At 38.6% G+C, this 25,388-nt stretch overlaps 1 protein-coding gene across 6 annotated transcripts in view; it reads left to right on the top strand.

Annotated features, from left to right (window-relative positions):
• Positions 1 to 25,388, top strand: part of SMARCAD1 (SNF2 related chromatin remodeling ATPase with DExD box 1) — an 88,575-nt gene that overhangs the window by 14,332 nt on the left and 48,855 nt on the right. For 5 of the 6 annotated variants that reach the window (XM_019647539.1, XM_019647540.1, XM_019647537.1 and 2 more), the window contains exons 3-5: positions 7,197 to 7,374; positions 14,627 to 14,798; positions 17,838 to 17,904. In XM_019647539.1, coding sequence (XP_019503084.1) covers positions 7,197 to 7,374; positions 14,627 to 14,798; positions 17,838 to 17,904 — 417 coding nt within the window. The remainder of the gene's footprint in view (positions 1 to 7,196; positions 7,375 to 14,626; positions 14,799 to 17,837; positions 17,905 to 25,388) is intronic. The other variant, XM_019647541.1, reaches the window with a different exon arrangement.

Genomic DNA, 25,388 nt, shown 5'->3' with positions numbered 1-25,388 from the left:
GGAGACTCCCATAGAAAAGGTTCACGTTCACCCCCCTTTGTGGCTTCATAAAGGGGTTTGGCTATAGTAGAGAAGTTGGGGATCCAGAGCCTACAGAAGCCTGCTGCCCCTAAGAATTCGCGAACCTGTTTCCGAGTAGTGGGGACAGGGATGGTACATACCGCCTGCTTCCTTTCTGGGCCGAGCTGGCGTTGTCCTTGTGACAGGTGAAAACCAAGGTATTTGACCCTGTCTTGGCATATCTGAGCCTTTTTCTTGGAGACCTTGTAGCCTGCTTCCCACAAAAGTTTAAGGTTGTGATATGTACCCTGCCTGCAGTCATTGTAGCTTTTCCCAGCTAGTGAGAGGTCGTCTACGTATTGGAGCAGCACACAACCGGTTTGGCTGGCTGGGAAGGGCTTTAGGTCCGAAGCCAAGGCAGCCCCGAAAATGGTTGGGGAGTTTTCGAAGCCCTGTGGTAGCCTTGTCCATGTTAGCTGTCCTTTGTCCCCATTTTCAGGGTTTTCTCATTGGAAGACAAAGTGTGGCTGGCTCTGTGGGGCCAGACGAATACAGAAGAAGGCGTCCTTGAGGTCCAGGCAGGTGAAGTGGGTTGCTTCAGCTGGGATGAGGCCCAGAAGAGTATATGGATTGGGGACAACTGGGTGTAAAGTAACCGTTGCTTGGTTTACTGCTCTTAGGTCCTGTACTGGACGGTAGTCCTCAGTTCCCGGCTTTTGGACTGGAAGCAGAGGTGTGTTCAAGGTGACTGACAGGGATGAAGAATCCCATATTTTAGAAGTCTGTCCAAATGTTTTTGGATGCCAACTTGTGCGTTGTGGGGGATGTAATATTGCTTGTGGTGCACTGGTTCTGTCCCAGGTTTAAGCTCTACGACTACTGGGGCTGCATGCCGTGCCGGGCCCGGTGGGTTGTCTTCTGCTCAAACTCCTGGTATTGAGAAGGGGAGTTTGGGTCCCTCTTGGACCACTTCCGCAAGATCAAATAGTTGCCATTCTTCCTCCCGAGGTATGGTGAGGGACATAATCTTAGCTCCTGATTTGCCTAGTGTTAGCTTAGCGTTGCCACTGTGGTTAAAGGTGATTTGAGCCTGTAGCTTTCCTAGTAGATCTCTTCCCAATAATGCTACAAGGCAGTCTGGCAAGTAGAGGAACTGATGAGGAACTTCTTGGCCTCCCAGGGTGCATTGTCGAGGTTGTAAAAAAGGCCAACGGACTCATCCTCCCGTGGCACCTGTGATGGTGACCTGCTTTTGTGAGAAAGGACCTATAGGCTGTTATTACAACAGAATATTCAGCACCTGTGTCAACCATAAAGTCCATGGGTCGGCCCCCAATTAACATTCGGACTATAGGCTCCTGGGGGCCTAGCTGGATGGAGCCTGGTCTGGCCTATTCCTCCCCATATTTTTCCATGCCAGCAAGTCCGATGAAGTCGTCTCCAGAAGGGCCTGGTATCTGTTGGGGCGGCTGGTAACGGCTGTGAGTGACTCAACCCTGCCGTCAGGGACTCAGACCTGTTGGCATCCTCCCCAACAGCTGAGGACATTCATTTTTCCGGTGGCCACGTTGGTGGCAGTAAGCACATTGGTCGTGTCCCAGCCTTGGCCTCCCAGAGTGTGGCCCCCCTTGACATTGTCCTCGCTGGGGTAGTCCCAGGTTTGGGATGGCGTTTTGCCCTGGGGTCATTGTCCTTTCAACAAGCGCAGCAGCCAGCAAGTCCACCTTTTTCTTTATCTTCCCATCCGCCTCCCAACGAGCCTCCTGGTCACGGTTGACATAGACTTTGGTTGCCACTTCGAGGAGCTGATATCATGCCATCAAATCTATCCAGATTCTGAAGTTTCTGCCAGATGTCGCCCTGGGACTGCCCGATGAAAACAGCATTGACCATCCGCTGATTCTCGATAGTCTCAGGGTCAAAGGTAGTGTGTAGACGAAATGTCTCACAGAGTCTTTCATAAAATTGGCTTGGGCTCTCTTCTGGCCCCTGGAGGACTTCAGAGATTTTATTCATATTGATGCTTTTTTTGCTACCATCCTTTAAGCCTCCTATAAGGGCTTCTTGATACCATTCCAGCATCTGGAAGTTCCGGTCAATATTGGGGTCCTACTGTGAGTCCTCCTCAGGAAAATGATTCTGGGCATACACTTGAACGTTTTAAGGTCCCGGGTGGGGCATGTTCCCCCAGCCATTTTATAGCTCCCTGGGCGACTGGCCTGCGTTCCTCAGTGTTGAACAGAGTTAGGAGGAGCTGGCGACAGTCAGCCCAGGTGGGCCGATGCGTTTGAATGATTGACTGAAGGAGGTCAGTCAAAGCCTGTGGTTTCTCTGTAAATGATGGGGTATGATTTTTCCAATTTAAGAGATCAGTGGTTGAGAAGGGCTGGTGTACAAAAATGCGGTGGCCGTCCTGATCACAGTAGACGGGGCCTCTGGTTTCCCTGGGGGGGCTGGAGAGCACCAGTCTCAGGGCCCTTGGTCTGCAGCTGCTTGTCTGTGGACCCGAAGGGGGTCAGGACCGGTGGTGAAGGCGTGGCAAAAAAACTCCAGGAAGGGCTTGTGGGCGGAGGAAGTGGAGCCGGCGAGGGCGGCACCGAAGGCAGCGCTAGCTTGGTGGGAGGAGGAAGTGGAGCCGGCGAGGGTGGTACCGAAGGCAGGGCCAGCGGCTTCCACCCACCCCCACCCGGAAGGCGCAGATAAATCCGCGAATGAGGCGGGACTTCCTCTGGGTCTGAAGACAGGACGGGCTTTTGTCCTGTTTTTTCCTTAACTGGCTTCCGTGAGGGAATTATAGCTCGTGCCAAAAGAATTTCACACTGGGTTTCCAAACAGGACCTCAACCAAGGGGGCCGAGTACGTGCAATAGCCTCCCATGAGTCAATGTAAGGAAACTGATGGGGTCACCGGGGCTGCCGGTAACAACGAGATAAACTTTTCTAATGAGCTCTCTGTCTAAGCTTCCCTCGGCTGGCCATTTGACACCGAATGATGGCCAATCAACCTCACAGAAGGTATGGAGCTTTTGGGGGGTCATCTTAATGCCATAATCCCCCGAAAATCCCTTTTTAAAATTTTTCAACATACATCCCAACGGAGTTAGCACTCTGTCGCCCACGCATTGCAACTGAACTGCGAATCCGGGACTCTGCACTCGCTTTGCAGGCAGGCTGTGTCTCATTCACACAGACTAAAACACTTTCATTTTCCGCCCGCCGCCCTGTTCCTGGGAGTCACGGTTTCTCTCAGAAACAGATACTCGGGTGACTCCAGGAGGTGATCAGTCTCCCCTTTTGTCCGTTGGGACAGACTACCAAGTGACCCGGGTCCTTACCTGCCTGGCCAGGCGGTGCTCCGAAGTTGGTTCCTGTGGCCCTCAGGGTTACTTTGTGCTCCCGGGTCGGTCCCCCGTGGCCGGCAGGGGAGACGTCCCTACTGACGGACAAAAGTCCACTGGCGCCAAGTAGAGTGTGCGTCCCCTCTCGTCCGGGGGAGCTGGGCTCCAGGGACAGGGGAGGCGAAAATATCGCTGTCTCGTATCCCGGACGAGCCCCCAAATATGTTGCGGGGAACCCAAACAAAGAGACAGGACACCAAGGCGTGGGAAGCAACTTTTACTAATGCCAGCACTGGCTCAGCAGATTGACATCCAGAGGCTGAGCCCCGATTCAGGCGGGACTTGGGGTTATATACCCTGAAGTTTTTTAGGTTGGCAGCTAAGATTTATTATTAGAACATTTGGTCATTGTGCCAGCTCCTGACTGGCTCCTGGTTGAGGTAGGAATTTGGAAATATTAAACACATAGTCCAGGAATGTCTTTGTCTGAAGCCCGCGCAAAATCCTTAGTGACCACATACTCTGGGAAGGCCTTTGTCTACTGCCACAGAATGTTGGAAGGGTCCACTGCCACAGAATGTTGATGTTTTATGTAAACAAGCTCTTGGCTGTATCCCATTAGTTTTCAAAGTGTGGTCTGTAAACCTTTGGGGTCCCTAAGGTCGTAACAATTTTCATAATACTATTAAGACATTACTTGTCCTTTTCACTATGTCGATATTTGCACTGATGGTGCAGAAGCAATGGCAGGTAAAACTGCTGGTGCCTTAACACAAATCAGGGCAAAGACTCCAAACTGTTGTAGTAGTCGTTGTATTCTTATAATTTTTTAAATGCCAGTTTCACTTGAGTATTCTTGATGAGGCAGTAAAAATTGTTAGTTTTAGTAAACCTCACCTTATCAGTATGTACTTTTATATTTTGTGAAACAAAATTTGAACTACCCTTTGCTGAATACCGATATACAGTGGTTATCTCAAGGGAAAGCATTTGAGTGATTGCTTTGAGTTGTGAGCTGACCTTATCATTTTTCACAAAACACCACTTTTACTTGAAAGAATTACCAACAGACGACCTATAGTTATGCAGACCTTGGTATTTAGCAGACCTTTTCACAAAAATGCTGTTGTATTATGACCTCCCCTGTTCCCATATTATCAAACTACTTTCTCTGTTAGTTAATTGCTCATCAGTCTACTGGAATGCCAATTGGTTTAGTGCAGTATACATGTTTAATGTGTATATTTCGATGGTATATATTGTATATCCTGTGAAAGCTCTAAGTAATTGGGTGCATGATGGAGGGTAACCCAGAATTTTCCTTTAATTCTGTCTTGTTAACTAAGTATACTAAAGGTTAGTTTTAAATATTGGTATACTTATATGTGTTCACCATATATTTTGTACTATAATCTGTATAAGGGGAGAACATCAAAGAAAAGATGAATATGTAGTCAGGTTCAAGAAACTCTAGTCCTGCTAATACTTATTGAATTTTTAAACCCCCCCCCCTCCAAGCACTTAGGCATTTAAATGGCTAGGCTTGAAAAGATTATTCTTTATTTTACGAGTATATATAGAGACTTTGTGAAGAAAAGACAGTCCAAATCATTTTGCCATAACCCTTTTAAAATTTAATAAGAAACGACACTATCATTGAAGTGGTCAGGTGATATGCATTAGCTTTAGGAAAAATTTTTGATACAGTAATGATTAAATGTTTAGTTTTATGTATGATTTGTAACATCAGGAACACTTTGTAAAAGCAGAATCCATAGTACCTTTATAATTACAATATAGGAGGAGTTGGACTGTAGTTTTGTTACTTTACATAATTGTCAGAATTTGTAAATGTCTTCATATTTATGGCAGTTAACATAGCTGTGATTTGTTCCAATGCAGAGTTCTTAACCCAGGGAGTGCATACTCAACATTTATAAAATTGTTCTTTTGGAAAAAATCTAATTTGCTGTTTAATAGTGTTGATAGGACTTCATTGTAAGCAGTAAAGAAACGTCATTGCTTTAGTGCCCTACAGATAAATAGTGGTTTATGGGCCTTGATTAATATTATTTACCATTATGGCTCATGAGCTTCATTAGGGGAAGCTAAGAGTTTTAGAGTATAAGGATTTTAGACTTTTGTTTGGGCTTGAATCTTGAATCTGCTACTTTGTCCTGTATTACTTTGAACAAGTTGCTTTCTCTAAATCTGGGTTTATCTATAAAATGGTAGTATAATGTGTGCTTTAGGGGTTATTGTGAGGATTAAAAATGTTTGTGTTTCACTTGAGGACTCCATACTCACTGAAAAAGTAGATAATGGCAGCTATTGTTTTTTAAATCAATACCTTTGAACTAAAGAGTCCTCTGGTCATTGCTTTTTTTTTTTTTTTTTTTAATTGGGGAACAATGTGTTCTTCCAGGACCCATCAGCTCCAAGTCAGGTAGTTGTTTGAATCTAGCTGTGGAGGACGCAACTCAGTGGCCCATGTGGGGATCAAACCGGCAACCTTGGTGTTATGAGCTCTGCGTTCTACCAACTGAGCTAACTGGCCGCCCCTGGTCAGTGCTTTTTAAAGTAGACTCGTATTCACTATACCAAGGCCCTGACTACTTTTACCTTAATGCAAGTTCTTTAAATCTAATCTCTTCCTCGAATGTATAAGGGACAATGGTGGTTTGCTGGGAGAAAGGACAAAAATTTTGGAACTGAGACCTTGGTAGAATACACCTTTTTGGACACACAAATGATGCCAAATTGACTAGCCTGTGAGGGCTGCCATAACAAATTGCCACAGACTGGGTGGCTTAAACTGTAGACATTTATTTCCTCACAGGTCTGGAGGCTAGAAGCCCCAGATCAAAGTGTTAGCAGACTTGGCTTCTCTTGAGGCCTTTCCCTTGGCTTGCAGATGGCCAACTTCTTGCCATATCCTCACATGGGCTTTCCTTCATACAGGCACCTCTTTAGTGTCTGTCCCTTAAGGACATCAGTCATACTGCATTAGGGCCTCCCCGAATGGCCTCATGTTAGCTTAATCAGCTCTTTGAAGGCCCTGTCTCCAAATGCGTTATATTCTGAGGTACTGGGATTTGGAATTTCAATATAGGAATTTTGGATGGGACATTACTCAGCTCACAATACCACCATCGCATAAGAAAATGTTTATTGGATTGGATACTGGCCAAGTGCCAGTACTGAACTACATGCTTAATATATATCATCTGATTTTATGTGTACATTAGCCTTGTGGTTATTAGCATCTGTCTTTCACAGGTGAGGACACTGAGGCTTAGGCCTCACAGGGGTCACCTAAGACCATCTCGGAAAACAAAAAGATACTTAAATTACGATTCATAACAGTAGCAAAATTACAGTTACAGAGTAGCAACGAAAATAATTTTATGGTTGGGGGTCACCACAACATGAGTAACTATTAAGGGGTCGCAGCATTAGGAAGGTTGAGAACCACTGGCTTAGAGGATTAAGTAACCTGGCTAAGAGACAGGATTGAAATTCAAGTCTTCTGGGCTCTAGTGTCCATGTTCTCTTAGGGAAGAACTGGATTAGGAAATAAAAGGACAAAACAGGATTAGCATATAAAAGACAAACCTCTGTTTTACAGTTCTCACTAAGGCCTTGCTAGTAAACAATGTGTGAAATAGAAACTCATTTAACACCAGCCCTGGTTGACTAGTAATTTTTTCTTTAAAAAGTAGTAGAAGTTTTTGGTTTCAGAATGGAAACAGTGAATGAAGTTATTAAAGATTTTTAGCACATGATTCTAATTATCAAAAACAAGTTTGTTTTATTTTCAAGTTGTTCCAAATGCCTTTATTCTTTTTTTCTTTTGCAGAAGATTCTAGTGTTCCAGAAGCTCCAGTAAATGAAAGCAAAGCAAGTATATCATATTTCAAGAATCAAGGAGGAATACAGTATATTGATTTGTCTTCTGATAGTGAAGATATTGTTTCCCCAAACTGCTCCAGTACAGTTCAAGAGACAAAATTCAACAAAGACACAGTGATTATAGTGTAAGCAGCTTAATAGATTCATTATATCTGCATGTGTAGGAGAAAAGTTACTTAATTTGAAATATTTTGACGTTTTTTTCTTTTCCCTACTGCATCTTAGTTATTTTTTCCCAACTTACAAATGTAGAGGTTTTGTGTTGTGTTGTGATGTGTGTTTCTGGATAATAGTGATTTTCAATTAAGTTTAGTGAGAGCAGATATTTAATTTTCTTAAATACTCCATAGATACAAAAATTATTTTAACAACAATCTTTGATTATCTATAACTGCTTTATCATTTGCTCCTATATCTAATCATTTTAATATTTTTGGGACACATTCTGTTGGGTAGGTAGCACAGAGCTTGTATTATAGTCAGGTAGAAAAATAATAAAAATTACTGTATGTCAAATAACATATTTTGAGCGGCCAGGGATAGGGGTGTGGTTTATAAATAGCACAGTGGTAAGAAGGCTTCATTGAGAAAATGATGCTTGAGTGAAGACCTGAAGGGGGTAAGAAAGTGAACCATATGGAAAGAGGGGCAGTGGATGTATTTTAGGCTTTATGAATACCTGTTCAGTGACCCTGAAGTGCTACCATGCCTGGCATTTTTAAGCAAAGGGGGGGTCACGTGAGGCTCAGTGAAGGTCCTGAGGTTGCAAGGTAAAGAAGGAGGGATGTTAAGCCCATACATAGGTACATACATACATAGGCTATTTGGCTTTTATTCTGAATGAATGGGAAGCTAATGGAGTATATTGAGCAGAGGAGTAAAATTATCTGACATGTTTGGAAGGTCTTTGAGGATGTAGGGGAGCAGTAGTAGAAGCATGAATATTGCTTTTAATAATCCAAGCAAGAAATGATGGAGGCTTAGAACAGGCTAATACTTGAAGAAATGATAAGTGATGAACTTCTGCATCTACTTTGAAGGTAGAACAGAGAGGATTTATTGATGGATTTTATGTGGTGTGGGAGAGAGGAGTCCAGTATGACCCTAATGTTTTTGGCCTAAGCAAATAGAAAGATAGAGTTATCATTAACCGAGATAAGGAAGACTTTTGGGTGTAGTGGGGGAGCTCCTTTAGAAGGAAAGAGCCAGTCTTGAACATGCTGTGATTGAGAAGACTCTGAAACATAAGCAGAGATGTCAAGTAGGCAACTGAACTTGTAACATTTGAGTTCTAGGGAGAGGTCTAGGCTACATACCTAATTTTAGGAGTTGTCAGAATATAGGTTTGTTATTTAAAGCCATATTATTAGTCGAAGTCACTAAGGGACAGTAGTATAGCTGGAAAAGAGACATCTTGGTTGTAGGACCTAGGCCAGGGGGACTCTGGCTTTTAGGAACCGGGAGATGAGAAGAAAGAGGTTCTAAGAAGGAACAGTCATTGAGGAAAGAGAAAAGTCGAAAAGTTGTGTGGTGAGAAGCTAAGTGAAGAAAGTGTTACAAGAAGGAGCAAGAGATTGAGACTGTCCACTGCTGACTATCAACTTGAGGATTTCCACTTAAAGTGAACTTCTTTTCGTGTATAAGCTCTGATGAACGTGGCTTTATTCTGAAATTCATTCTGAAATAAAAAGTAATGATCTTACTTTTTTTTTAAGATTTTTATTGGGGAATTGGGGGAAGGGGAACAGACAAGTTGCTGTCTTTTTGTTCTTCAGTCTAGTTGTGAAGGATGTTGCTTCACTGGTCCAAGTTGGCACCATCATTGCGCTCTTCCTGGGCAAGGCAGATCAGTCGCCGGCTTCTGGACGACTGCTCACTGCGGCTGCTGGCCGCTCACGCTGGCTGCTGGCTACACACGGTAGCCCATGGCAACCCACTGCAGCAGTGGCTGCAGCCTACGCCTGTCACCGGTGACTCATGGCAACCCAGCTCCAGGTTGAGCTGTTGTTTAGCATCTTAGCATAAAGGACCTACGTGGGGTCCGAACTGGGGCCCTCTGGCGTCCCAAGCCAGCTCTTAACCAATGTGCCACTTGCCCGGCCCTGATGCTACTTTTTTAATCCTGAGGAAAATAAATCTGTTAGCCCCTGAAATTTTTGTATTTTAAAAGAATTTTAGACTTGCAGAAAAGTTTTAAACATAATACCTTCCACATTTCTTTCAAAAAGATTCACCCATTTCCCCATATTTGCTTGTCACCTTCATAAAAAATGAGGATTATTACTGAACCATTTGCCTCTAATATTTTCACATTTATCTATTAAGAGCAAGGTCATTCTCTTAGATTATAAAAGTACTATTTCAAATGCAGAAATACCATTTAACATTGGTATTATACTACTATCTAATATACAGTCCATATTTAAATTTTATCAGTTAATCCCAATAGTGACCTTTATAGTAATGCTACGCAAAAGCATTGGTTTGTAAGTAACGTACTGATTCCTTCACTAAGAAAGTCTTGTAATAAAAAAATAAGACATATCATCTGGACTAAGCAGTGTGCTTAGTACTGCAGTTGTTTTACTTTTTGGTGTAAATTCCTTGTCACAGTTTGAATTCAAGGATTAGTACTCAGTCCTTGGATCATATTTGGAGTAGTACTTTATAGTGATGTTTTTCCTGAGTATCATAGGTTGGATTTAGTTAGTTTGTCTCATCTCTTTAGTCTCATTTAATCTGAAGCAGTTTCTCAGCCTTTTGTTTCTGACGACACTGGCCTTTGAAGGTAACTGGCCAGTTTTTTTAGGATGTCTCAATCTGTACATACCTGATGTTTCTTCATGATTAAGTTTAGGCTAAGTGACAGGAATACTACCTAAATGATTTGTGTCCTTCTCAATGTGTCAAGTTAGGAGGCACACTGATACCACTTTGTCCCATTATTGGTGAAGTGAACTTTAGCAACTCAGAAACCTGTCCCATATAAACTTACCATTTTCCCCTTGGTAATGATTGAGTAATCTGTGAGACGGGGTAATGATCCTATTCCCTACCAGGCTTTTTCTCAGTTGTTTTAGCATCTATTGATGATTCTTGCCTGAATTGGTTATTACAGTGGTAGTTGCAAAATAGTGGTATTCTAAATAGCATTCTAGAACTTAATTATTTGGTATTCTACTGTAAAGAGCTTTCCCTTTTCTCCACATTCATGCATTTATATGGTACAGTAAATATGAAAGTGGAATCAGATGCTTATTTGTTCAATGGGTTATATCATTCATTACTATCAATATTCATTTTGGTGCTCAAATTGCTTAGCTTTGGTAGGTGAGGGCCTCTGGTTTTGAGAGATTCCTATCATTTTTTTGAGACTTTCCATTCCGGCACAAGATTTGTACTGTGTCCCTACCCTGGGCCTGAAATTAGAATTAGCCATTTCTCCTGTAGCACTGGTTCCTTCTAATGGGGAATGGAATTTGGAAATCTGGGGAGTTGGTGTCTTCTTTCTTTGCTTTTGGGTGAGGTGGGATTATGTCATTGCGCTTTCAGCAGAATAGACTAGGAAATATGAGGGAAAGGGAGAACGTATAGGAGTTGTTTTTGTTTTTAAATCATGACTTTAGAATGATACCTTCAATTCTAATCTACCACTACAAGGTTCTTCCTTATCTCTACTTCTGTATTTCCTTCACTGACGGTGAGAGCTTTGGCTTTCTCCAATATCAGTATATTTATTAACCCTCCATCGGGCGCAGCTGATCTCACAGATTCATTGCACACAAAGAAGCCGCTGTGAAATTTGTCTTTACTAAGTTACAAACACAACTGGCAATAGGTTACGGTAGAGGGGGAAGATATGGAAGCGATGAGTCCCGATACTTAAGTCAACTGTTAGATGTTTGAAAATTTGTGTGCAATGAATCTGAGATCAGTTGTGCCCGACGGAGGGTTAATTTGCTCAGTTATCCAGTGTACATAACATAGTTTCAGAATTGCTGTAATCATACCACTTGACCATTAGGCCCACTAAGTAGAGTTCAAGATTTGTTTACAAATTTTATTTTGTCTTTAGATTAAGGGTACATGGTCACAGTACTGGGATTATTTACTTAAATTTTTCTCTGTGTTATTTATTTGAAATATAGCTCAGTTCATTATTTTGTATTTGTATTCCTTGTAGGGTTTTTCCTTTTTTAATTTTACTTTTGAATATTTAAAATATTAACAAGATTCCAAAAATCAAAACTGTGTAGAATGTGCTCAGAGAAGTACTACTTTCTACCCCTTCCAACCCCACCCTCATCACACCTCAGAACTAACCAGTTTATTTAGGTTCTCATGATACTTTGTTTTTCTTTCATGTATATTTTTTTTGTTATTTCTTACACAAAAGATAGCACACTATATATTACACATACATGTATATTCATTTGTTCTTTATTTTATTCACTCAGCAGTGTACATAGCTTGTAAATCATATCAGTTCATAGAAATCCTCGTTCTCTTTCACAACTCCATAGTATTGCGTTGTGTGACTGTTCCATGGTTATAATCAGTATGCATGTATGGGCCATTTTGGTTATTAGGGGTTTTTTTGTTTGTTTGTTTTTTAAGCTGAGCCATCCTGCTACCTGTTGGCAGCTCAGCGGCTGCTCAGCTCTGGCTGGACTCGAACCGCTGTTGCTCAGAGCTCAAACTCTTGAGTGAGCTCTTAACCAACTGAGCCACTCGGCCGGCCCTGGTTATTAGGGTTTTTAACCTTAACTGTTTTTGACAATTTGGGCCAGATAATTGTTTGTTTGAGGGGCTGTCCTGTACATTGTAGGATGTTTAGCAGAATCTCTGACCTCTCTACCTTCTAGGTGCCAGTAGCGCCTCCATAGTCAAGAAATTAAAATGAATCCAGACATTGCCAAATGCCCTCTGGGGGCAAAATCTCTTCCCTTTTGAAAACCACTGATATAGTCAATAGTCAGAAACTCTGGCAGCTGATAAAACCTTCCAGGAAGCATTAATAGGCAAGAAGGAAATGAAGATAGAATCCTACGTGACACGGGCAAATCAAGGAAGTGAGTGAAGGAAGAAAACCTTTCTGTAGAGCTTCAGGACAGGCAAGAGGTAAAGGGAAAAGCAGAAACAATCAAGCTGTAGAACCCATGGGGTGAGGATGGGGGTGGGACCAGATTTTCAAAGAGATTTGTCAGCAGTATAAGGGGACCAACAAAGGTTTTGATCACATTTGACATTTTAGAGGATATTGCTGCCCTTAGAGCAGTTTCACCTAAGTGGTGGGACCAAAGATGTAAAATAGTGAGTTGACAACTCTATAGAAAAGGAGAGAATGAAAAACCAGTCTTACAGAATTTGTGAAGGAGAGGAAAATTTGCTTATTTCCCTGCCATGTCCACAGTGCCTAGAACCTCTGGCACATTGAATTCATTGAATTAATTAAGGCAGACCTGAGCACATTGCAGGCTTGGGAGGACGAACTTAGGGGGAGAGAGAATTGGGGGAGAGAGAATAGTTGATAAAACAGCCTTTGTAGGAAGTAGGAAGGGCTAGATGCCCTTAGCACTGAGAGTGGACTTAGCCTTCAACCAAGGGGAATAGCTTTACCTGACACCAGATAAAACTCTTGTTCTTATAGATATTTTTCTTTAATTATTAAAACTTCAAGCAAATGATAGAATAGTATGCAATAAACACCAATATATCTACCACCTAGATTTAACGATTAAGATTTTTTGTGCTTGTGTCATTGTTTTATCTATTATTATTGGCTGAAGTATAGTTACAGACATTCTAACATTTCTCCTCTAAATACTTGTGTGTATATCTCTCCCCCCAAAAAAACCAATACTGTTATCTGTGAATAATTCTCTAGTTAATCATTCCCAGTTTATATTCAAATTCATGTATTTTGTCTCTGGCTTTGCAAACCAGGATCCCAACAAGGAACATTCCACTGCATTCGGATGTTATGACTCTTAGCTGTCTTGGTCATTGTCTACTCCCCTCTTTCTTAAGGATTTTAACTTTTTGAAAACTATTTTCCTAGAGAAAATAGGTTTTTCTGATTGTTTCCTCATGATGGTATTGAATTTATTTCTCTTATCATTTGCATTTCCTGTGAACTGGACATTAAATCCAAGGCATAATCAAATTCGTGGTCAGCATGAATAGTTACTACATCAAAAGGCGCTTAAGTTTGTCCCACTGAATGGTTGTGAGTCCGATCACTGGCTTAAGGTTGTAATGCAGAAGAGTAAGAACCTCTGATTGTCCAGGGCAGGAATTGTAAAAGGATTCCAACCTGAGGGCTTTTATTTTCACAATGAACTAGGAGAACCAGGCAAATCAGATAGGAAGTGTGAACATAGTGAGACAGAATGAGAATTCAGGGTTGAGTATTATCAGGAATAAGAAGTCTGGATGTAATGGAAAGGGAGACACGTGTATTAAAGGATAGGCATCGTGACAAAGGAAGAGATTGATTTTACCTTGTTACCTTAGAGCCGTTCAAGAAGAAGCTTAAACTGCGTATTCCTGCCAGTGTCCTAATCAGTACAACTGCTCTAATGTGAATAGGCATAGGGAAGTTACTAAAACACAGATTCTGGATATGTATCTAAGAGGTCAAAAAAATAGAACAAGCTGCATAGCCAAGTCTGCATTCTCTGATTTCCAGAATGCCTACGATGGTAGAAAACCAGAATTTCAAAATGAGATTTTTTTGTTTGCGAGACAGATGAGTAAAATTTGGCCCAAATGTCTTTTTTGTAGGATAAACATGTAAACTGAAATGGAACAAGATTAAAGTTAGTTGTTATAGAATAAAGCCTCATATGGAATAAATGCTCTCTGCTAAAGAAATGTTTTGTTCTGGTAGAGATTCGGATATTAAATGGGACCATTCCAATTTTAACGCTTAGATTCTAATCACCTAGGCCATGAACATTCTTTTATCTTTGTGTTAGTGTAAGCTTCATAAGTTTTCAGGAACAACAGGACAACACTCATCTGATATGTAGAGTATAAGTGAAAAAGAATAGGAAAGAAAAGTGGGCATGTAACAAATGTGTGTATCTTTATAAATTGTAGGTATTTTGTTATTCTTTCTCATCCCAACCCAGATAATTTGAGATGTTTTCAAAGTATGCTGACTTCGGGAATGTAGATTTGTATATATAAACATACTGAAATGAAAAAAGTTGTTTCAGTCTAAAGTTGTTTCAGTCTTTGACAAATACAGATTTTATTTAATATGGAAAAGAACTGCAGATATGCTTTATTATGTATACACATATATACAATTATAAGGAAATAACATTAGCAATACATTAAAATATTTTTTTCCTCTGAAAATATTTTTAGTTCTGAGCCATCTGAAGATGAAGAGTCCCAAGGCCTTCCTACCATGGCGGGTGGAAATAATGATGATACTTCAGAATTGGAAGACCTTTCAGAGTTGGAAGACCTGAAAGATGCGAAACTTCAGACCTTGAAGGAACTTTTCCCACAAAGAAGTGACAATGATTTACTTAAGGTTATACCCTTTTATAGTAACTGGTTATTGTAGCTGCAGTGATATTATATAAAATCTTTCCTGTATCCAGTGCTGTATTTAGTGACTAGTCATTTTCCTAAAGATACTTTGTCTGAAGAAAATTATTAACTTTTATTTTATGTAATAATTAAGGTAAATGCCAGAGATTTACTTGAAGAGTCTTATTAATAGCTGAGGTTATTCGCCTATGACTTGTATAATAATCTGAGTTTCCCTCAGTAGCTCACATAGCGTGTGAATTTTTGTGCACTCGAATAGTTCTAAAATGGGGAAAAGCCCCCTTCCATCTCCCATTAGAAACTCTCAAAAATGTCAGGAGGCTTTTTTTTTTTAAATGACAAAAGACTGCTATTGACATTTAGTGGTGGACTTTACCATACCATATAGTACATGTTCTTTCTAAAAGAAGTAGCAACTCCTTAGCTACAGCAGGATATGGCTAAGTGATATTAGTGATAGTCTGTTTTTATCAGAGATTGTAGTTTACCAAATTAAGTGAAAAGGCTGGATTTTTATTTAGTGTTGATCATCAATTTAATAGCTTTATTGAGGTATAGTTTAAATGTTGTAAGACTCACTTGTTTAAAGAGTATAATTCAGTGGTTTTTAGTATATTTACAGAATTGTACAACCATCACTGTAATCTAATTTTAGAGCATTTTAATCATTTCACAAAGAAACCTTGTACTCATTAGTAATTACTCCCCCAGGCCGAGGCAACTAGTAATCTCTGAATTTACGACTTGTCTATTCTGGACATTTCATATATGGGATCATATAATAATGGTCTTTTGTGATTGTCAGTAAAAATAGCAGAATAAGAATAATTTAATATACACAAACAAATAGGCCTAGGCAACCTTCAGTTAAGATTTGTTTTGTTTGACCTGAGTACTATTTTGTTTTTCTTTAAATCAGTTACCATGAAAAGAAATGAAGTACTGATATAACATAAACCTCAGAAACTTCTTCTGCTATTTTTTTTATTAGTTTCAGGTGTACAGAACAATGCACTAATTATCCTTTTCACCCCTCACAAAGTAACTACCCCTTCCCCCATCCACTGCCCTCCCACCCCCGATATCATACTTATCTATTACCATTCCATTGACTCCATTTCCACTCTCTACTCCATGTCCCGTGACTCTCTCTCTCTCTCTCTCTCTCTATCTCTATATATATATATATATATACATATATATATATAAAATTATAGTTGACATACAATATTATTCAACATCAGCTTCAGAAATACAGAGCATGTTATTTTTAACAATCTTTTTTCCCAAAATCATTTTGATACCTTCTTAACTGTTAGCTAAATGAAACTTTAGTGTTATCTTGGATGTACATTCCCCCCCCCTCCTTAGCATTTTTTTTTTATCTCCTGGTATGATCTTTTTTTTTTTGGATTAGAATCAAATGTAGCCACTAGTAGCAACAGGGGCTACTTAACTGTGCTGGAAAGAGCTTCCGACAGAATAAACTTGATGGAGCACTAAAATAGTCAAAGAAATAAATCTCAGTTTAAAAATACTTTTTAGCTTGTTGCCAGTTTTTCATGTAGTTCAAGGGAATTTTTTTTCTATAGAATTATTTATCTCTAATTTTATAATTACAATGGGAAAATAGGCTTTTTATGTAGAATCTGTATGTATGTTTCATTGATCAGTATCTGAAACGTTTGAAACGTAGCTTATCACTCAGTCTAAAGCAGAGCACTCTTGAGGTAAACTGGATTTCAAGTGATCCCTATCATTTCAAGAGATTTAGAGGTGACATTGATAAATTACAAAGGCTTTTAGACATATATAAAAAGAATTCAGGGGCTGGCCGAGTGGCTCAATTGGTTAAGAGCTCTCTCAAAGGTTTGAGCTCTGAGCAACAGCGGTTCAACTCCCGGCCCGAGCTGAGCTGCCGCTGAGCTACCAACAAGTGGCAGGATGGCTCAGCTAAAAAAATTAAAAAACAAATAAAAAGGAATTCAAGAAGTTATAAAATAGAAATTTAGTCTTAGACTTGTGAAGATTATGCTTTGGCTATTTTGAAAAGGAAGACAGGCTTACAGGATATCTAGTGATCCAAGTTAGGAACACTAGTGGAGAAAAGAGCGCACTTGTTTGATTTGAGCCTGTTTAATTTTATACAAAAATAGCTGATTTTTTAAAGTAAGATCTTTTTAAAACAAGTAACTAATTGGAAATATAGGAAACTTCAGCAAGAGAAAAATATAGGGTGTTTAGTTTCTTCTGAAATCCAAAGTGTTACAGAACAGGAAAAAAATATATTGAAAATGTCTCTTAAGTAAATAAATATATATATACTTTTTTAAAGTTGCAGAAAAGGAGTTTATTAGAAGTAAAAATACTTTTCAAAGAAGTCAGAAGTGGGCCCGAGCAGTAGAGAATGGCTCAAGGGCCATTATTAGAAAAGAAAGTATACTCCAAAGAGTTTGGAGCAGGCCAAGCAAAGGAAGCTCAAAAGGCTATGAATATGTTATTGAACAAATTCAAGTAATTCAGCAATAGAGTAAAAATCAAAAAAGCCCTTTATCTCACCCATCTTATGCAGTATTAGATTTTTTTTCAATTACTGCAGAATTATGGCATGCCAGTGTCCACCTCTAAATGTCAATAAAAAAAGGAATAATATAAATAATATAAATGTCAGTTCCCTCCCCCGCCACACCCACTCAGTGTCTGGACAGGTAGAAAGTTTTTAAGGCTTCAGCACACCTTGTAATTAACAAAAACTTTGAATATACTGTATATATTTGTTTTAGTTTTTCCTTTGTAATAATGATGAGTAAATTTGATACATTTTAAGATATGCTCAGATAAGTTCAGACTTTTAAATAAACTAGGCTTTCTGAAAATTTATAATAAAACTTAATGAACTTAAACTATAACATATTTCCTCACCTTATATATTTAATATATTCTGTAATATTTTGATAACTTCGTGAAATAATTTTTAAAGTGTTATTTTAAAAACATTAATCTTTTTTTATTCTGTTAGCTGATTGAATCAACCAGCACAATGGATGGAGCCATTGCTGCTGCCTTGCTGATGTTTGGTGATGCAGGTATGCCTGACTTAATTTCAACCTTTGTTAATTTATTATATAATAAACATCTCATTGTTAATATTGCTCTACAATTTACCAAGTTCCTTCATGAATTTTTTTTTCCCCTCATGAATTCTTATAGGAACCTTATGAGGTATTAGAAACTACAGGTTTTTTCAGATGAAGAAACTGAATCTTAAGGTTAAGTGACTTACCTGAGGTCATACAGCGTTTGGGAACCCAATTTTCTATGTTGATTTCCCCCCCCCCCAAAAAAAGGGGAGGGAACAGCTTTTCATTTGTAATTTTGCTTGTTTTCCACAGATCAGATCTCATAACAGTGAAGTTTTGGAAGATATATATATTTTTTTCTCAAGTGTCCTTTCTAATTGCATTGTGATTTTATTTACAGGTCTACAAATCTGAGTCAGTAGGAACATAAGGTCTTGTGGAAAGTCCTAGCTAGTAATCAGCATTCCTTCAGTTAGTAAATATTTATCCTCTCTTCCAGGCTTGGGAAACAAAATAAATGCATTTGAAGGAGTTTGCAATATAAAAGTACCTCCAAGTTTTTTAGTAAATGCTATCTTGATTTTTTTAAAGGTGTACGTCGTACCAAACAAGTAAAAATAGCCTGTAATCCCATTACCAAAAAGTTACTTAAGGAATGAAAGCAAACCCATACTCCATTAACCATCTTAAATTTGCTTTTTATCATTCTCAACTTTTCCTGTGCTTATATATACCATTGCACAACACATATGTTAGGTTAAGAAATGTGATTATATTACTGGTTTGCTGAACGAGACCAACTCGCTTGACTGAACGCACCTGGGAGGATTGGGTGGGAGATGAGAAATAAAGAGATAGAGACAAAAAGCTGGGAATGGGAGGTCCACTCAATGCTGCTGGCAGAGAGTGGCTTCGTTTATTATTTGTATACAGCTTTTATAGCAAAAGTAACTTTCCTAAGGTGGGGGTTTTGGGACCTTGAGGGAGTAGCTCCCTCCTCTCAGGGAACAAATTCCTTGGAAGCAATCTTCCTGAAGCAAGACAAAACAAAGTGTAGCAAGTAGAAACTGTTAACAGGATGGCCTTCCACTCTGTAACTTTTAAGGTTGTCTGTAACATTGGCTGTTCTTTCTTCAGGGGCACAGTGGAGATGACATCTACCCAGCAACCTTCCCACGCTGCTCCCCAAGGCCTGAGAGCCTGTCAGCTTGCCAGCTGTCAGGCTTAACCCTTACTGCAGCTCTGGTCTGTAACTTTTAGGCTGCTCTAAAGCTGCTCACCCTAACAAGGAGGCCTGTAGCTTGCCAGCTTACAGCCTCAGTGTCCCTGGCTGACCCCAGCCGGTTCCCCACAGTTTGCATTTTTAAATTAAATTTATTTGGGTAACATTGATTAGTAACATTATATAAGTTTCAGGTGTACAACTCTATTAATACATCATTTGCATAACTGCATTGTGCGCTCACCACCTAAAGTCTCGTCTCCTTCCGTCACCACACAGCTGACCTCCTTTACCTCTTCTCTCTCCACCCCCTTCCTCTCTGCTAACCACTAGACTGTTGTCTGTGTCTTTGAGTTTGTTTTGTGTGTTACTTTGTTTTCTATCCTACATCTGAGTGAAATCATATGGTTCATGTCCTTTTCCATCTGACTTCACTTAGTATGATAATATCAAGATACATTGATGTTTGTCACAAATGACAATATTTCATCCTTTTTATGGCCGAGTAGTATTCCATTGCATATATGCACCACATCTTCTTTATCCAGTCATCTGTTGAAGGACACTTGAGTTTTTCCACGTCTTGGCTACCATGAATAATTCTGCAGTGAACATAAGTCTTTACAAAAATGTTTTTAAATTTTTTGGATATTCAGAAGAGGGATTGCTGGGTCATAGGGTAGCTCTTAATTTTTTTGAGGAACCTCCATATTGTTTTCCATAGGGACTATATCAATTTACATTGTCAACAGCAGTATACGAGGGTTCCCTTTTTTCTATATCCTCTCCAACACTTGTTATTTTTTGTTGATGATAGCCATTCTAACAGGTGTGAGGCAGTATCTCATTGTGGTTTTGATGTGAGTTCCCTTATAACTAGTGAATTTGAGTATCTTTACATATATCTTTTGCCCATTTGTATGGCTTGGGAAAATTGTTCAACTCTGCCCATTTTATAATTGGATTTTTTTGTTGTTGTTTAGTTATGTGAGCTTTTATATATTTTGGGTATTAACCCCTTATTAAAGGTATCATTTGCAAATATCTCTCCCATTCGGTTTGTTGCCTTTTTGATTTGTTGATGATTTCTCTTGCTGTGCAGAAGCTTTTTTGATGCAGTCCCATTTATTTATTTTCGCTTTTACTTCCCTTGCCCTTGGGGTCAAGTTCACAAAAGCCTATCTGAGACCAAGGTCCTTAAGGTTAGTAGTACCTGTGTTTTCTTATGTGTATTTTATTTTTTCAGGTCTTAGATTTAAGTCTTTAATTCATTATGAGTTAATTTTTGTGTATGGTGTTAGATAGAAATCTAGTTTCATTCTTTTGCATGTGTCTTTCCAATTTTACCACCATTTGAAGAGGCTTTCCTTTCTTCATTGTATGTTTTTTGCTCCTTTGTCAAAAATTAGCTGCCCGTGTATTTGTGGTATATTTCTGGACTCTCAGTTCTGTTCCATTTGTCTGTGTGTCTGTTTTTCTGCCTATACCATACTGTTTTGATTATTGTAGCTTTGTAGTATAATTTGAAGTCAGGGAGTGTGATACCTCCGGATTTGTTCTTTATTTTGAGGATTGCTTTGGCTACTCAGGGTCTTTTGTGGTTTCATACAAATTTGATGGGTTTTTTTGTTCTATTTCTTTGAAAAATACCATTGGGATTTTGATGGGGATTGCATTAAATCTGTATATTATTATATTTTAGGTAATATGGCCATTTTAACTATGTCAATTCTTCCAATCCATGAACACAGAATATCTTTCCATTTCTTTGTGTCTTCTTGGATTTCCTTCAACCATGTCTTGTAGTTTTCGTTGTATAGGTCCTTTATGTCTTTCCTGATATTTTATTGTTAGTATATCAGAATGCAGTGATTTTTGTACATAGATTTTGTATCCCGCAACTTTATTGTGTTTGTGTATTGTTTCTAGTCGTCTTTTGGTGGCGTTTTTAGAGTTTTCTATATAAAGAATCATGTCATCTGCAAAAAGTGACAGTTTTTCTTTTCCATACCCAATCTGGATTCCTTTTATTCCTTTCTCTTGCCTGACTGCTCTGGCTAGGACTTCCAATACTATGTTGAATAACAATGGTGAAAGTAGGTATCGTTGTCTTGTTACTGTCCTTAGAGGAAAAGCTTTCAGTTTTTCATCACTGAGTATGATATTAGCTGAGGGTTTGTTATATAAGGCCTTTGTTATATTCAGATACCTCTCTTTTTTTTTTTTAATTTTTTATTTATTTTATTTTTTTTATTGTGGAGCAGCCATGGTCATTGGTTACACATTGCTTTCATGCTACAATAGCATAGTTGACTTTTAGGGAGGGCGCAACTCAATGTCCCATGCGGGGATCGAACCGGCAACCCTGGTGTTATCAGCTCTAGGCTCTAACCAACTGAGCTAACCAGTACTTTTCTTGTGTACTCATTTTATTCAGTGTTTTAATCATAAATGGATGTTGTATCTTGTCAAATGCTTTTTCTGCATTTATTGATGTTATCATGTGGTTTTACTGTTTATTTTGTTAATGTTGTGTATCACATCGATTTATTTGCGTATATTGGACCATCCTTGCATCCCAGGAGTGAACCCCACTTGATCATTATGTGTTATCTTTGTAATGTTTTGTTGTATTTGATTTGCTAGTATTGCTTAAGATTTTTGCATCTATGTTCATCAGAGATATTGGCCTGTAATTTTCTTGTTTTGATGTTGTCCTTGCCAGGTCTTGGTAATCACCATAATGTTGGACTCATAAAATGAGTTAGGATGTGTTCCCTCTTCTTCAATTTTTTGGAAGAGTTCGAGAAGGATAGGTATTAAATATTTGATTGTGTAGAATTCACTAGTGAAATAATCTGATTCTGGACTTTCATTTTCTTGGGAGGTTTTTGATGACTATTTAAATTTCCTTACTGTTGATTTGTCTATTTAGGTTTTTCAATTCTTCATAGTTCAGTCTAGGAAGAATATATATATATCTCTAAGAATATGTCCATTCTAGGTTATCGAATTTTATGGCATATAGCCTTCCATAAATATTCTTGTATCCTTTGTGTGGCGTCTGTTGTAACTTCTCTTTCACTTCTGATTTTATTTGAGTCTTTTTTTTTTCTTTAGTGAGTCTAGCCAAAGGTTTGTCAATTTTATTCATCTTTTCAAAAAACAGCTCCTTGTTTCATTAATTCTTTTTTCTATTGTCTTCTTGTTCTCTATTTCATTTAATTCTCTATTTTTTTTTATTTTCTTCTAATGACTGGGCTTCGTTTGTTCTTTTTCAAATTCTTTAAGGTGAAATGTTAGATTGATAATTTCAGGGTTTTTATTTGTTTTCTGAGGTAGTCCTGTAACTCTATAAAATTTCTTCTTAATACTGTTCTTGCAGCCTCCCACAAATTTTGGCACGTCGTATTGTCGTTCTCATTTGTCTCTACGTATCTTTTAATCTTTTATTTCTTTTTGACCCAGTAATTCTTCAGTAGCATGTTGTTTAATCTCCATGTATTTGGTTTTTCAGCTTTTTGCAGTTAATTTTCAGTTTCACACTATTGTGGTCAGAGAATATGCTTGGTATAATTTCAATTTAAATTTGTTGAACTAGTTTTGTGCCCTAACTTAAGGTCTATCCTTGAAAATGTTCCATGTGCACTACAGAACAATGAATATTCTGTTGTATGCACTGGAGAAGAAGGTATATTCTGTTGTTTTGGGATGGAAAGCTCTGTAAATATTGATTATGTCGGTTTGATCCAAAATGCATTTAAGGCCAATATTTCCTTACTGATTTTCTGTTTGGATGATCAATCCATTACCGTCAAAGGGACATTTAGGTCCCCTACTTTAATTGTATTTTTGTTAATTTCTCCCTTTAAATCTGTTAGTAATTCCTTTATATATTTTGGTACTTCCTGGTTGGGTACATATATAGATAGGCAAATGTAATGTCTTCTTGATGTATTGTCTCTTTTATCATTGTAAATTGCCCATTTTTATCTCTTGTTATCTTTATTATCTTGAAATCTATTTTGTCAGATACAAGTACAGCTACACCCACTTTTCTCTGGATGCCATTTGCTTGGAGTATCATCTTCCACCCCTTCACTTTGGATCTTTGTCTTTATAGGTGAGATGGGTCCCCTGAAGGCAGCAACTTATAATTGGGTCTTGTTTTTTAATCTCTCCTGCTACCCAGTGTCTTTTAATTGATGAATTCAGTCCATCTACACTTAGGATGATTGTTGATTTATGGGGACTTCTATAACCATTTTATCTTTTGTTTTCTGGTTGCTATGTGTCTCTATTTTGTCTTTTCTCTTGTGTTTCTGTCTGCTATATTAGTTTGGTGGTATTCCATTATATTTTTCTCCATTACTTTTTTTTTTTTTTTTGATGTTACATGTCTCAGTTCTAGATTTTTGTTTTGTAGTTACCATAAGGTTTATGCAAAAAGAGTTTCAAATGTACAATAATCGTCTTTCTCATAATTACTTCTTATGTTCCTTCACCTATGCAAGTTCAGACCTTATTCCCCTCCCGTTTTATGGTTTTGTTGTTACAAATTATCCCTTTTTATGCTGTGCATTCATTTCCAAATTGCAGAAGCTATAGTCTTTTTATTTAAAGCTTTTACCCACTTCAACCTTTATGTTATATTTAAGTATTTAATACTCTATTCCGAATAAGAGTTGCAATTTCCTGCTTGTGTCTGTCATCATCTTACAGTTGTGTATCCTTTTATTTTTTTGTTTCAGCTAGAAGAGCTCTTTTCACCATTTCTTGTAATGTAGGTCTTGTGGTAGTAAATTCCCTCAGCTTTTGTTGGTCTGGAAAAGCCTTTTATTTATCATATCTAAAGGATAACTTTGCTGGATATATTATTCTTGACTGGTAATTATTCTTTTTCAGTATTTTAAATATTTGATTCCACTCTCTCATAGCTTGTAGGGTTGCTGTTGAAAAAATTTGATGAATCTAATGGGGTTTCCTTTTTAGATTACTGTCTTTTTTTCCCTGGCTACCTTGAGAATTCTTTCTTTGTCATTTTTGACAGCTTTAATATAATGTGCCTTAGAGAAGAAGGTCTTTTTGCATTGAGATAATTAGGTGTTCTGTTAGCTTCTTGGTTTCAAGGGTCCATCTCTTTCCCTAGGTTTGGGAAATTGTCATCTATTATTTGTTTTAATAGGCTATCAGTTCCCTTCTCCTCCTCTTCTGGTATACACATTATTTTAATATTGCTCTTTTTAATGGAGTCAGATAGTTCTTGTAGAATTCTTCAATTTTTTAAAAACTCAAATCTCTTCTTCCACCTGAATCGTTTCTGTATTTCTATCTTCAAGATACTAAATTTTCTCTTCCATGTGGTCTGCTGTATTTTCTAAGCTCTTTAATTTCTTCTTCAGCTCATTAATTGAGTTCTTCAGCTTCAGAATTTCTGTTTGGTCTTTTTTTATAGTTTCAGCCTCTTTGGAAAAGTACTTCTTGTGTGTGTTGATTTTTATTCCTGAGCTCATTGAACTGCTGTTCTGAGTTTTCCTGTATCTCACTGAGTTTTTCAGAACTACAATATTGAATTCTCTGTCATTTAAATCACAGTCTTCCATGACTTTGAGTTTATTTTTGGATTTTTAATTTTATTTCTGAATTACCTTGTTACCTTGGTTCATCATGGTACTTGATGGATTATTTCTCTGCCTGGGCATTTGAGGTATTAAAATCTTATTTTAAATACTTGTTTCTTTCAACCTTTTCGCAGGTTGGTACTTAGAAGTCTTTCTTTTGTTTTCCAGTAGATGGCCCTATAGCTCAAGTTTTTGTTTTCTCTTCCCTGCACTACTGGCAGTTCCGGGATCCCTGTATGACAGTCTCCCCTTGCCTGTGGAAAAGACCCTGTATTCCCCAAGGAGGTGGGCATCCTCTTTATGACTGTGTTGGTCCCTTCGATTTCAGGGCACCTCTTACATGGTGGTGGTGTGTGGCAGGCAGTGGGGCTCCCGGCCTTCAGTTCCCAGTACTGCTTAACTGTAACCAGAAGCCACCAGCCTTGTCTCATTATCTGAGGTGTCCCAGCTGCCTCTACTAGGTTTCCCTGTGATTGGTAGGGAAGGGGTGGATAGAGCTGGGTAGGGTGATGGCGGGGAGGGGGATGAGGGGGTGCTGTTTGTGTATCTTTGGCTTTGTTTTTTCCACTGGGTTTAGCCACAATGAGTATAGGCTATACCTGTTGGAATGTTGCTTCCTGCCCGTTCGCTACCTGCTTCGATTGCTG

Source organism: Hipposideros armiger, unplaced genomic scaffold, assembly GCF_001890085.2.
Source record: "Hipposideros armiger isolate ML-2016 unplaced genomic scaffold, ASM189008v1 scaffold_112, whole genome shotgun sequence".
Taxonomy (NCBI): domain Eukaryota; kingdom Metazoa; phylum Chordata; class Mammalia; order Chiroptera; family Hipposideridae; genus Hipposideros; species Hipposideros armiger.
The sequence above is the reverse complement of the archived record's forward strand: the minus strand, read 5'-3'. Positions and strand labels throughout refer to the sequence as shown.